Raw genomic sequence first — 14,820 nt, 5'->3', positions numbered from 1 at the left:
CCGACTCTTGGTTTCAGCTCTGGGTCATGATCTTAAGGTGAGGGGGCGCGGATTGAGCCCTGCTTCGGGCTAGAACTCAGTGAGGAGTCTGCTGGAGTTTCTTCCTCCCTCTTCCTCTGCCCCTCCCGGCGCATGCTCTCTCTCTCTCAAATAAATCTTTTAAAAAATTAATTCATAGTATAAAATAATCTGTTGAATTTAGATTTCTGTATATTAGGTTTTAATTAAAGGGGGCTGTACTGACATTCTACACTTGTATTTACATATTAAAACATGTAATGGTGGTTGTATTCACAGTGCATATGTAATGAGGCAAATGAAAAATGAAATTGATTATTTGGGGGGAAATGGTGGGTTTTATAGGACCATTTTTGCTTTTGACAAAAAGCAAAGTTTTTTTTCTTTACTCCATTTGTATTTTTATTTTTTTTATTTTATTATTTTTTTTAAGATTTTATTTATTTATTCGACAGAGATAGAGACAGCCAGCGAGAGAGGGAACACAAGCAGGGGGAGTGGGAGAGGAAGAAGCAGGCTCATAGCAGAGGAGCCTGATGTGGGGCTCGATCCCATAATGCCGGGATCACGCCCTGAGCCGAAGGCAGACGCTTAACCGCTGTGCCACCCAGGCGCCCCTCCATTTGTATTTTTAAATTGCCTTTTGAGTTTCTCATGGGTAGTTTTCATATTGCATCCCCTCCCCCATTTTGATGCAGTCATTTTAAAGTGAGCATGCAGTTTCCCAACAAGGCCCAAAAATGATGCCTTATTACTGGGGAACCGTACAGAATCTTTCTGTGGACTCAAGAGCCTTCCTTGTTTCAAAGAGATTAGCTGTCTGTTTCTTCCACTTTCCCCCGCTTTATAGATCTCCACAGAATGTGACACTCCAAATCTGTAATTCTCGTCTTCATACCTTTCTATTAGATTTGATTTGATTTTTTAAAAATTAATTTATTTACTTGAGAGAGAGAGAGAGAGAGAGCAAGCGAGCTAGGTGAGGGGCAGAATGAACTGGGAGAGAGAATCCACAAGCAGACCCCCTCCCCCCGCCCCATGCAGGGCTCAATCCTAGGACCCTGAGATCATGACCTGAGTCAAAACCAAGAGTTGGCCGCTTAACCTATGGAGCCACCCAGGCACCCCTCTATTAGATTTTAAAAGAATATCTCTAAAAGATAATGAACATAGCACCTAAGGATTTTCAAATAGAGTAAGAAAAATGTGCTTAGTGTAGAACAAAGTTATGCATTTTCTGATACACTTGTAACGCAGAGATAGCTTTTAAACATTTAAGTATTGTGTCCAATGCAGAGAAGTACGGATGCGATATCGAGTGGTAAACAAGAGACGGGGCCTGAATGCTGGCGGATACAGCCCTCAGGTGCAACCAGGTTGCATTAGCCTGCTCCGGGCTTCCCCGTTTCAGAGCAGATGAATTTTGAGTTAGGAAGTTGTTGTTTTTAATATCCTTTGTTTTTGTCAATATTTCTTGTCATTTCACAATCCAGCCGTTGTGGCCTTCCAAATTCTTCCACAAGCATATGGCCTGAAACATCCTGACTTTGAAGTCATCCGAGAACGTGGAACATCGGAAGGAGACAGATTAATTATGTAGGAGAAAGTGTCATTTTACAAATACTGTTATTTTTATCCATCTTTGGAAAGGAAATGGTTTCTAAACAGTGATAAAAACTGTTTGCAAAATTTGTTTCTTTTATGCCAAAGATTTTTTCCCCTTAGGACTAGATTTCACATCTACTCAAAACCAGTCACAAACCTTCAGCTGATATTGGTTACTTTTGAGTTTCATTCGGTGTACTAACTGCTTTGATTTAGTAGTCTTAGGTAATTTCTCTTGGACCTCAGGTTAAAAGCTGTTAGTTTTAGTATCCAGATTTACAGAATTTTTTTTTTTTTTTCTGAGAGAGACAGAGTCCATGCACGTTGGGGGGGGGGGGTTGCCAGGGTGGGCAGAGAGAGAGGGGGAGAGAAAATCTTAAGCAGCTCCACACTCAGCATGGAGCCCGGGCTCCATCTCACGATCCCGAGATCATGACCTGAGCTGAAATCAAGAGTCAGACATTTAACCAAGTCACCCAGGAGCCCTAGAAATTGTTTTAAATGAAGGAAATTAGACTTCTCGATCAAATTCTGAAGGCACTCAATTGTGTATTTGAAAACTGCATGTAGGGCAGTCCTTATTTACAAATTAGAAAGAGGGTTGCTATCCCTATCATTAATAAATCACATCTTACAAAAGGATGTAGTGGTTTACTAAAATAGAATACCTGGTAATTTAATCATTTGTATTCAGTTCCAGAAACTTAACTAGTAGTACCAAGTTATAATTACAAGAGCACTAAGTCCAGCATAAAAACACCTTGTTCTATATCTTTGCCATTAACTAACTTGATCTCACAGGACAGTGGATCACTGTGGGTGGTCCTGGAGATATTTTAAGGAGAGAGTTCAGAAAAGTAACAATTATATACTGGGCCATGATCATTCTTAAAATTGGTTAAGGATTTGTAGTAACAAAACGGTCTTTTATGAACTACAACAAGTACACATGATTTTTATAAAAACTACAGTTTTTATAAAATTTTTAATTTATAAAATAATTTTAATTAAAATTTTTATTGATCACGAAGATCAATCCGTGTTTAGTGAAATTTAGAACAGAATTATTAGCCCATATTTGATGTTATAACAGTTACTGTGCTAAATCAGAGTTCAGCATAATCCCAAGAAATGACTCCCTTTTCCAATTGTTCAAATTAATTAAAAGATTTTATAGAGCCAAACCAAACATTTTGGGGTTTGGGATGTCTGTATAGAGATGTTGTATGAGCAACTGCTAGGCAGTTTGAAAAGCTGAGGATACCACCAGACTGCTGGGCCAGATGGGGTGCTACAGTTTCCACACCTCCTCCTACAGGAAGAAAGGAGTTGGGATAAACTGGTTGCACCATGTGTCCCGTGTTACAGGCGGAGGAAATGATGGGGAAGAAGAAAGCGGTGAGGATGGGAAGGCACCTGTAGCCACATTTTAGTCCTTCCATGTTAAACAGAGGCGTGTAGACAACGCTTAAGAGCTGGTCAGTGTTCAGGCACTGGGGCACTGTGTACCCCCAGTACAGCCCACCCATGTTCCTTGTTGACAGATTGTTTGCAGTTCTCTGACCTGCCCTGCTAGCCTCCTTTGCAGTTAGATAGATCAGTGTGACACCTTTCTGACCAATAAGGCATACGGAAATTCCTGGGAAGATGTTGCTCTTGAAATCAGAGGGAGCAGACTCGTCTGCTGTTATCCTCCTCTCCTATCTTTAGACCTTGATGACCTCATTAAAGCTGAAGCTACAGCTGTAGTGAGCTTTCTTTTGACCCTGAGGAGAAGGCTAAGAAAATCACAGGGCCTTGAGATTATGGGCTACGCCAGGCCTGGTTTCTCCAGAGTTAACGTGAGAAAACAACTCCTACTTGTGTGTTTGACTTACTTGCAGCTGAATGCATTGCTAACTGATAAGTAAAAGGTTGATGCAGGACGTTAGTGAGAGGTAGAGTTGAAAAAAAGACGTTCGGGCCATACTCGGGGTACTTGATTTTACAGCTGAAGTATTTGGACTTATCTGTAAGCCATTTAGCTCTTCATGGACATTGAACATCATGACCAAGCATGTGATGATGTCCAGAGAGAAGATGGGGAAGAGATACAGGATAGCTGCTACTGAGGGGGTAGTAGAAATTGAGGAATCAGACTTATTAAAGAGATTCGTGAAGGTACGGGTGCCTCGGTTACTGATAGGGGAAACTGAGGGCTGGGAGAATGTTGTTAAGAATGGTAAGTTCTCTTTGAAGTAATGAAGATGTAAAGCAAATAAAAGAAAACATGCACAATGAACTTGTTAATGGAGGTCATGTCTGGGAAGTGGGAATGTGGTGGTCAGGGGACTAGTTGGGACTGTTACTGATCTATTTATTTTTTGAAAGTTGGGGATTTTATACTTTTCATTTTTCTTCCCTTTACAGTAGAATTTTAAAATAAACATGCATTCCTCTTATTAGATGAATTAAGGATTAAGAAGTAAAGAAGTAGAATGTAGTATGATATGAGAAATAGAGATCAAGTTTTAGAGGAAATATATTCTCTATTTTAGATACGTTCAGTTTGAGGTAACCAAGGTCCTTTGATTACGGAATAATGTATGGCTTTTGATAAGAATTCACAAATGAGACTTGAATCTCTTCAGTGGTTCTCAGCCCTTCTAGTGCCTTGGAATCTCCTGGAGAGCCTTCAGTGAAAATTGATGTGAAGTCCCACACCTGAGTTTCTTTTTTTTTTTTTTTTCTGAGTTTTTGTGCATCTTGGGTACAGCATGGACAGTGGTATTTCCTTAAAAAACACACACACAAAAAAACACTTCCCAGGTGAACCAATTTAGCAGCCAATGTTGGAAACCATTGTTCTTCTGGTTGCTGAAATCTTCAAGGGAGATAGTGGGTATTGTTCTGAGCCCTGAGAGCCCGGTTAGAATCACTTGGGTAACTTTGAACAACCAACCAACCACTCCCCTGCCCTGTCCCTCTGAGATTCTGGTTCGGTTCTGGAATGGAGTGTGATTTAGTGTTTTTAAAAAGTTTCATAGTTAAATCCAATGCGTAGCCAGAGCTGAGGATCCCTGATGCAAAAGAGGAAATGTAGAGGCTCAAGGAAAAAGCTCAGTGTTACCCAGATTCTTATATATTACCTCCGTCAAACTATCTTCTCCCCCCTTCCTGCTTTGCTCCTTCATACTTTTAAAAAATTAAGAAATTAAAGCATAGTGGCCATGTCTCTACTATTATCCCTGATGGCTACTTCAGATTGCCTGGAGTAAAGGGGTAAGCAGGGGTTATTTTAATTGCTAGCAGCCCGGGAAATAAGGGAGATGGGGTACGGTCTTTTTTTTTTTCTTTTTTTAACAGATTCATTTATGAAAGAGAGAAAGTGTGTACGAGTGGGGGGGGGTGGAGGGAGAGAGAATCCTCAAGCAGACTCCCAATGTGGGGGTTGATTGTAGGGCCTGAGATTATGACCTAAGCCAAAATCCAGAGTCAGACACTCAACTGACTGAGCCACGCAGGAGCCCCAGACGGTGTATACTCTTAATTGCACAGAGCTAGAACCCATGGAGAATTGGTATGTTGGTCAGTGTAGTGTGAAGTTACTCGTTCTCTTGGTCCATCTCTTTCCCCTGTCCAGCAGCCACAGTGCCTCTGTGACCTCTTATGCCATTCCGTTTCCCCCATGTTTCCTGAATTCCTGCCACACTGAGCCTTTCCAGTTCCTTGAACATGCCAAGTCTATTCCCATCTCAGGCACTGGGCCCTTGCTTCCTCTGCCTCAAATACTTTGCCTCTAGATAGCTACATGGACTGCCATCTTCCTTCATTCAAGACTGCTGGAGGGACACCTCATCAGGGAGGGCATTCCCACGAAAAATAAGCTTTTTCTTCCCCACGCCATCCTTTTAAGCAGCTTTCATTTTCTTCATAGAACTAATCACCTCCCGACCTCTCTTTATCCACTTATTTCTTTGTACCGTTGTCTCTGCACTAAGAGAACAGGACTTGTTTTATTCCCTGAGATTCTTTTGGGCCTATAGCAATAGGTACACAGTAGCTCAACAGATCGAGGTTGACTGAGTAATACTTGCTCGCAGTGGCTGCTTCCTGTCCTCGGCTGACCGTGAGCTTGCCTGAGAAGGAGGGGCTGGGCCAGAAGACGTCTTTGTGTCTCTTGTCTTGTGCTTGCTTTCTGCAGTGCCTGGGCCATTGTGTTGGTCCAGTCAGTGTTCACTGAGTGAATAAAAAGGCAGAATGCGAAGAATAATAAAGCAGTTAAGGAAGAAAGAACAAGGGAAGGAAAAAAAATTATCCTACAGTTGTTTGATATGAGGCCATAGTCTCGTTTTTAAATATATATGTAGGTTGTTATTGATATAAAGTATCCATAGCCTGTTGGTTTCACGGCAGGTGGTTATTGATTGGGGAGCTTAGAAATCCTGAAAGGTATAAGGATCATGTGAGGTTGATTTCTTGTTGATTAGCTCATGGGAGCATTGGTTTGCTAATGATACAAATAATGGGGAAGGTGATTTTTATTTCACTTTTGAAGAACCATGCAAAGTGTTGGTTCTGTCGTTGGGGGGAAAGGCTAAGGTCTGTTGCCTTTGCGATATTGAAGATATACCCCCTATTCGGCATGTAGAAAAAATGCTCACACTCTCACTTCTCCATTTTTACCTACTCTCATCTTTCTGTTTGGGGTCTTACTACCCTCCCCTGCTACTGAGAAACTTTTATTAGTAGTTTTAGTAGGTAAAAATTTGCATTGTTTGTTACTATATTGATAGGATTACAGGTTTTTCTTAGCCCAGGACTAAGAAAAGCCATTGAAAAAAGCTAACTAAAGCAGAGTCCCAAGTGCTTCATTGGGCAAGAACACTGTGAAACCATTCATGTAATGAAAAGTTTGTTAGAATTTTACTCACTTTAAATCCTGGCCATCTTCTGCGGATGGGTCTGTCATCCATCAGGGAGAACATCTGAAATTAGCCGAATGTTATTTTCAGTATTTAAAATGTATTGTGTGTGAGGCACTGTGCTAGGAGGTTTAACTGGAATATCTACCTCGTTCTTGTCTAAACAGTCTAGAGGGACTGGCAAACTTTTTAATGGGTCAGATAGTAAATAGTTTAGGCTTGAGGGCAGGAAGGGTTCTGTCATTATTAGTGGACTGTGCCATCATTAAAGCTAAAAGAACAGTGTGACTGTGTGCCAGTAAAACTTTTATTTACAAAACAGGTCAGAAGGCTGCATTTAGCCTGCAGGTGAAATTTGCCCACATCCTCCTTGGGGTTTGAGATCTAGAGGATAAAGGGAGAGAAATGGGATTCATGGAACAAAATAATTGAGCTGGAGTGTATCCCTTTAAATTATTTTTTTGCACTGAGTAAAGGTTTTTAACTTAATCTACTTACTTGGATTAAGTAGTGGTAGAAGAAAGTCCATTTGCCCCCAAATTTGGCATTTTATTGGCATATTCCAAAGTAGCATTACTAAACCTGAAAATTACAGTAATATGTTGTCTTTAGTGCCTCAGGCTTCCCTGTAATGTGAGCTTTCTTGTTGTTTTAGAATACATTCAGCTGAATATTATTCTAAAAATAAAACTGATTGTCATTCATAATATAGCAGATGACTAAGGTGTGTATAAGGCAGTGAATTAATCAGAAGCAATTGATTTTTTAAGAGTGTGTGCTCGAGGTGGGGAGGGGCAGAGGAAAAGGGAGAGAGAATCTTAAGCAGGCTCCATGCCCGGCGCGGAGCTGACACGGCGCTCGATCTCATGACCCCGAGATCAGGACCGGAGCTGAAATCAAGAGTCAGATGATTAACCGACTGAGCCACCCAGGTGCCCCTGGATCATTTTAAATGTAAGGATAAGAGCTGATGATCTAAAGAGAACTCCTGTACTTGATTTTGGGGGGTAATGAGTACTTTTGTGGAGTTTGACCTTCCTTACTACCTGTTAACAAGTCGAACCTGTCCCTGGTTAATACTGTCTTTTAACTGATCAGAAGGCTCCTTCCCCCGTGGTTTTGTGGGCAGTCTACAGCTGTTGTGAAGTTAGTGACGGTACTGCGATTCGGCTGTGTATGCGTTTGGCCATTTGTAATGGGCAAGCTGGCTTTGTGGGGAGTTGGTGAAATGCTGCTGTGTGAAGTTGTTTCCTATTACTCTTATTTATCTTTCTTTCAATAAGGGGTCCTTTGTTCACTGTTTCCTCAACACAGAATAGAGGATTTATATCTTGGTGTTCATTCTCGACTTCTCTGTTTTCAAAGAGGAAAACATTTGTTTCATTCTGCTCCTTTCTTCTATAACGCACCCAGGGGGTTTTGAAGGCTTGTGCCAAGAATTCTTTGAGGGAGCTAGAGTACAGCCATCACAAGAGATTCAGTTCTTAATGACTTTAATTTTAGTTTAACAAATCCTTATGAGTGTTGCTGTCATTGCTCTAGAAGACCCTCCTTGCCTCGTTCCTGAGTGCTCAGTAGGAGTCCTGTGGTGAGGGCGAAGGCTCCTTTTTCCGCCGTTTTACCCCTTCTGCTATTTTGTCCCTGTTTCTAAATATCACTGAATTTTGTTCTAGTCTTTATTAGTGCAGAGATTTCAAACACCAAGCCAGATTCCGAATGCCAACATGATTTGTTTGGCTCACATAGTGTTGTTAAATTTCTGAGTTAGTTGCCAGCATTTAAAAGTCAAATGATTTCACTTTTTCTTGGCCAGTGACCTAAATTTTGTCTTTTCACCCGCTGCATCGTCCAGCCAGTGGATGTTCAGTAACTTTTCCTTCATGGTGCCGTTTTTTCTTCCCCAGGCGAAAGATCTAATAATCACACCAGCCACCATTTTAAAGGAAAAGCCAGACCCAAGTACTCTGGTTTTCGGAACTGTTTTCACGGATCACATGTTGACGGTAGAGTGGTCCTCAGAGTTTGGATGGGAGAAACCGCGTATCAGGCCTCTTCAAAACCTGTCATTGCACCCTGGCTCATCAGCTTTCCACTACGCCGTGGAAGTAAGTACATGGGAATCAATGATGGTGACGTCCTAGATCCTCACTGTGGGTAGTAGCTCTTCCCGCTAAAATAGCTTTTGGGCGGTATGGGCTTTATCACATTGACTCGAAGTTATAAGTTTCTTTAACACTTTTCCCATAGACAGTTGGATTGAAGGTAAGTCTTAAGAACTAATCTTTCAGATAATCTTGAACTTTCCATAATGTCAATAAAAAAATCATTTGCAGCAAATGCAAGGACAGTGGATGAGAAAATATGCAATCGAAAATCCAGGACTGTTAATATTTTACTGAGTCACTTCTCAGATTTTCTAACGACTGAGAAGGTGTCACTGAGTACAGTATTACAGTTAGATTTTAGTGTTTACTGCATGTTTTTATGACCAGCATTAACGTGTAGGTATATGTGTTCAGAGACGTGTAATTAAATGTCATCCTTCAGGCATGAGTGGAATAATTATAAGCATAAAGTATTAAATATGTCGAGAATGCTTTCTCTAGTCCTCGTCAGGATACACACCGAGAGCCACAATACACTCCTCATTCCCTTGACCCGCATTTTATTTTACTCATTTGTCATGTGTTGGGTATCTTTCCCAGAATATTGGGGTACTGGACATAAGCAGGAGCCTACCTGTTGAGGGAGTAAAAGTAGTAGGTATTCATAACAATAATGATAAAATTCCTTGTGTTTATTAAACTCCGGCAGTGTGCTCTGCACCTTATATGGGTCACCTCATTTAATATCTTAAGTGAGAACACATAGTTAAGCATTCAGGTTCTGTAGGCAGACTTCCTGGCTCAGGTTCGTCCTCTGTTGCTCCATGGGGAGCTCTATGACTTGGGAAGCTTATTTAAAATCTCTTTGTGCTTCCAATTTCTTTACCTATAAAATGAGGTAGTGGTAGTCCTTCTTTCATAGAGCTGTTATAAGGATAAGGTAAGGTAATTTGTGTAAGCATATACAGCCATGCCTGGTGCATAATGAGAGCCCAGTTGTTCGCTGTTATTGTTAACCCTTAAAGTGGCATTATCTTTTGTAGAAGCAGGTTCAGAAAAGAGAAGTTTCTCAGCCAAGATGACACAGTATTTTTTTTTTTTTTTTAGATTTTTATTTATTTGAGATAGCGTAAGCGAGAGCAAGAGCAAAAGCAGGGGCAGCAGCAGGCAGAGGGAGAAGCAGCTCCCCGCTGAGCAGAGAGCCTGACATGGGGATCGATCCCAGGACCCCGGGATCGTGACCTGAGCTGAAAGCAGACGTTTAACTGACTGAGCCACCCAGGCACCCCAAGATTACACAGTATTAAGGGAGGAGACAGGGTTCAAATGCTGAGTTCCTACTCCCTGTGACATCACTCCTAAACATATACACTAAAATTACAAAGAGCCCTGTCCAATTCACATGTTCAAAATTATAAATTTGAATAATTTGGACACCTGTGCAATGCCCACATGTACTCACTTGGCTGTGGAGTCTTCAGTTTCCATCCCAGCTTTGTGTCTTCACTGTATCCACTTGGATGAGTTCTGATTATTTGCTCCAAGCCTCCGTTTCTTCAACTATAAAAGAGGAGTGGTAGCCGCCCTTGCCTGTGTCATAGGGTATAATAAAGAGCAAATGAAATAAAGGAAGTGCCTAAAAATTTGAAAGAAGGAATATGGCAAACCTTAGAGCAGTGGTCTCAAGCTTAGCACATGTCCTACCCTCAGAGTTTCTGATTTCCACCAAATTCCCAGGCCATGGTAATGCCGCTGCTCCAGGGACCACACTTTGAGAACTGGTGGCCTATGGGAAGTACTTGAGAAAGGATTAATGTGACTTGAAAGCTGAAAACAGTTTTGATGGCCACTGGCTTTTGAAAACTTGTTGGAAATCTAATTAGAGGAGTTAGGAGGCTAGTTTGCTTTGTTTTGCCAGTTTAGATTTTTGTGACCAGGGTAGTTTAAAGATTTTTTAAATTACTATCCTTTCTTAAGTAAAATTGAAAATTTTTCTATATTGGGGCACCTGGGTAGCTCAGTTGGTTAAGTATCTGCCTTCGGCTTAGACCATGATCCTAGGGTCCTGGGATCAAGCCCCGCGTTCGGCTCCCTGCTCAGCAAGGAGCCTGCTGCTCCCTCTGCCTCTGTCTGCCACTCTGCCTGCTTGTGCTCTCTATCTCTCTATAAGATAAATAAAATCTTTAAAAAAAGAAAAAAAGGAAAACTTTTCTGTATTATTACTGTTCCATTTACAATATAGATACAAGAAGTGTTTAGCATGAAGTGGATTGTATATTACATCAGTTGTCAATTGCAGTGTAACAGATTAATGGCTTAAAACAACAACCATCGTTTTATTTTTATCTTCCACGATTCTGGGGTTGACCATGATGGCGTAAGTGGTTCAGGCTTGGGGTCTCTCATGCAGTTTCTGTCAGGTGGTGACTGGGGTTGGAGTCAGCTCAAAGCCTTCCTGACTCCTGTCTGGTGCCTGGGTGGGGAGACTTAAAAGGGTGAGGGTAAAAAGCTAGGCTCTGCCAGCTTCCCTCTTTCTCCAAGTGGTCTCTCAAGTATGGTGGCTTCAGAGTAGTCAGACTTGGTACATGGTGCCTCGGGCTCTGAGCTGTGTGTCTCACGACACTGAGCCCAGATGGAAGCTCTAGTTCTTTTTCTGTCCTAACCCCCAAATCACACAGCATGACTTCTGTCGTAACTGTTTTCATGGCCGTGACAAAGGGCTGCTGCAGTTCAAAAAAAAGGAGCTACACCTTTCTTGATGAGGAATGTCAAGTTTCCAGAAGAGCATGTAGGACTGAAAATATTGTGTGGCTGTTTTTGGAAATACAGTCTGTGATACATATCAGTGATAAATGGGGAAGTAGAGGAATGCATTTAGTTCGCTTTTTCAGATTGGGCTCATTTAGCAGGCAAAATGCTAGGACATTGTCATGGGGATTTAGGAAGGGTGATTGTCTTGTGCAGAGAAGCTGGATCCTGGAATTTTCTGAGGCATATTCATTCGATTTCCTTTTTACTTACTGGTGCGGTGGATGTCGAGTGCCTGCTTGGTTCCCTGGGGCTGTGCAGTGTGCTTAGGAAAGGATGACAAGCAAACTGACGTGATCTTGCCCTCAATATATATATTTTTAATCTTTTAATCCCCACTAACAGGCAGATTCTTTATTACAAAAATTTTCTTCCCAAATATGTTTGAAACATTTGTGTTCCAGGATTTTTCACAGGTATGACTGTTTCTCTTATACCAACCCACGTATGGACACTTCATTTTTGGACACCAGCCTGACTTTCCAGTTCAATAATAGTTGTAATTGTATTTTTTTAACTTCAAAGTGAGTATATGAGCAATCTTCTTAAATATCGTTTTCCAGTCATCAGCCCTATTGATTTTAGAACGCATTTTATTTTGAGATCTGCAACTGCGTGTGTTTTTTTAATTAATTATGGAAGTATTCTTTGCTTATTTTTATTTTTTAAAGATTATATTTATTTATTTGATAGAGCACAAGCAGGGGGAGCAGCAGGCAGTGGGAGAGGGTGCAGCAGACTCCCCACTGAGCAGGGAGCCCGATGTGGGGCTCGATCCAAGACCCTGGGATCATGACCTGAGCTGAAGGCAGCTGCTTAACTGACTGAGCCACCCAGGCACCCCATGAAAATATTTTTTTTTTTAAGATTTTATTTATTTATTTGACAGAGATAGAGACAGCCAGCGAGAGAGGGAACACAAGCAGGGGGAGTGGGAGAGGAAGAAGCAGGCTCCCAGCAGAGGAGCCTGATGTGGGGCTCGATCCCAGAATGCCGGGATCACGCCCTGAGCCGAAGGCAGACGCTTAACCGCTGTGCCACCCAGGCGCCCCCCCATGAAAATATTTTTTAAATAGATACCTATGTGAAGACTTCAAATAGTGAAGTATGAACCATGAGTAGGGAACTTGGATAAAATATGAAACTTGATAATAATTCATTTCCAGGTTGAAATAGTCAAAATGGAATTTGACAAAAAATGTGTAACATGTGTACTATTATTTAATGAATACTTACAAATGAGTGCTTTGCACCGCCTGTTGTTTGAGGTCAATCTGTTGTTTGAGGTAAAATCTGTTCATCCTGGACCAACGCGAACATCTGTGGGGCCCGGGACAGAAGTGCAAACAGAGACCCAGTGGTTCATCCACTGTATCTCTTCCTTTCCTGGCTCCATCCTGTGCCACGAGGAGCCTCACACACATGTGTAGATACCTGCACCATGTGTAAACAGATAACCCATGGCCATCTGTTGGTCTCAGGCATGGGCACACCAGTGGTGCTACCTCTTTTCAGTAGGACGAAACTATGGAGAGTCATTCAGGCTCTGAAAATGGATCGGGGCCATTTGGGCAGGGCATTCTAGGGAAGTGGGTACTTGGAGCCTGGTCTGAAAAGGGAACTTAGAGTCCAGATGACTGCTTGCCCCAAGGAAAGGTCACAGCTGGAGGAAGGCAGAGGTGAGAGGCTCTCCAAAGGGTGGGGCTCAGGGCAGAGGCCCCGGTTGCCTGGGTTCCAGAGTGGTAGGGACCACATTCATGTACTCTGTGACAACAGTATGCCGTTATGTGAATATATTCAGTCTCCTGTTGGTGGACATTTGGGCGGTGTTTTTCTGTGAACATTCCTGTACATAGTATGCTGGCATACTTGTTTATAAGTTTCTTTAAGCAGTTCTCGAAGTGTGGTTCACAGGCCCTTAGGCCCCCTTTCAAGAGGTCGCCAAGGTTAAAATGCTTCACATTAATACCATGACCGTGTGTTTCTTTTTCACTGTGTTGACATCTGCAGTAAGACTCTGACACCAGCTTCCCTTTAGCCATTATAGTCTATACCGCCAAGTGTTCAAGTATAAAGAACATCAGCTTTACTGAAGAACGTTCTTGGTAAAGCGGCAGTAATTAATTTAATATTAAATTTTGACTCAAGTAAATGTCATTTTAATCTATGTGATGAAATAGCAACTTTGCCTAAAGCACTTCTGCATCCTTAAATACTACTACGGTAGTCTCAAGGAATAGTAATTGTGTGATTTGTGTGTGTGTGTGTTGTGAGCTGAACCGGCTGTTTTTTTCAAAGAATGAAGTATAGTTATTCAGACTTGGGCATTTTGCAGGTGTTTTCTTGAAAATGAACCAAGTGACTCTGTGCAAAACAATGGACTATATTTGTTGCCAATGATAAAATTCAGCGTTCAAGTCAAAATTAGGATTTTGGAAAATTTGTATCCACTGCCACAAGCTTTCCACTATTTAAGAGTTTTTTTGATGATGTTAATGGTACTATTAACAGATTTTTTAAAATACATTGTATGAAAAAGGTGTTAACCTTTGGAAGATCTGCAGAAGTTGAACCAACATTTTCCACATAACCATTGCATGACATTACAAATTTATGCATGAGTTAAGATCCATTCAAAATGCCAGACAGACTGTGATGGCTTTTGATGTGTCAGTTTGGCTAGTCTGAACTGCAGTCCCAGGATTTGATTTTCAGTCTCCTTCTAGTTAGAATACCGACAAGATATTCTCTTGTGAATGATGGAGGACGGAGGGAGGCATGACCACTCTATTGCATACACATAACCTTCTTCTAGGTATTCAGTCCACACCCATCTAGGTGCTGTGTGAAGGAATTTTGTAGATGTGATTGAAGTCCCTAATGAGCTGACTTCAAGTTAATCAAAGGGGAACTTATTCTGGGTGAGCCCGACCTCAGGACTTCTGTGAGCTAAGAGACTCCACACATAGCTAGACCTAGCTTGCTTTTCCTTTGTCTCTCCCTTCCTGATCACCACTGGTGGGAGAGCTGCTCTTCATGCCTGGGCATCCCAGCCTGCTTGCCGTCTTCTCTCCCCGATGGCCTGTCTTACAGGTTTTGGCCTTGCTTAGCCAGCCACCACAATTGCAATGGCCAATTTCTTATAATAAATCTGGTAATAATATAGCTATCCCCTGTTCTGCTTCTTTAGTTGAACTCTGCTACACTGTTGGATTTTAATAAATTAACAAGAATATGAAAACTTCATTGATAGGGCTTCAAATTCCGCATTGCAGCTCACCTTCAAGGAACTACCATTAGTCAACTTTTAAAGTGGTATCAGAGAAGAATAACCACAGGTATTTGAAAAGGCTATCAAAAAATACTTCTCCATTTCTCAG

The 14,820-nt window shown here is 41.6% G+C and overlaps 1 protein-coding gene across 8 annotated transcripts in view; it reads left to right on the top strand.

The window, feature by feature from the left end:
* Positions 1-14,820, top strand: part of BCAT1 (branched chain amino acid transaminase 1) — a 99,889-nt gene that overhangs the window by 33,169 nt on the left and 51,900 nt on the right. For all 8 annotated transcript variants that reach the window (XM_008693130.2, XM_040642252.1, XM_008693129.2 and 5 more), the window contains one exon: positions 8,432-8,632. In XM_008693130.2, the coding sequence (XP_008691352.1) occupies positions 8,432-8,632 (201 nt within the window). The remainder of the gene's footprint in view (positions 1-8,431; positions 8,633-14,820) is intronic.

Source organism: Ursus maritimus, unplaced genomic scaffold, assembly GCF_017311325.1.
Source record: "Ursus maritimus isolate PB19 unplaced genomic scaffold, ASM1731132v1 scaffold_26, whole genome shotgun sequence".
Taxonomy (NCBI): Eukaryota; Metazoa; Chordata; class Mammalia; order Carnivora; family Ursidae; genus Ursus; species Ursus maritimus.
The sequence above is the reverse complement of the archived record's forward strand: the minus strand, read 5'-3'. Positions and strand labels throughout refer to the sequence as shown.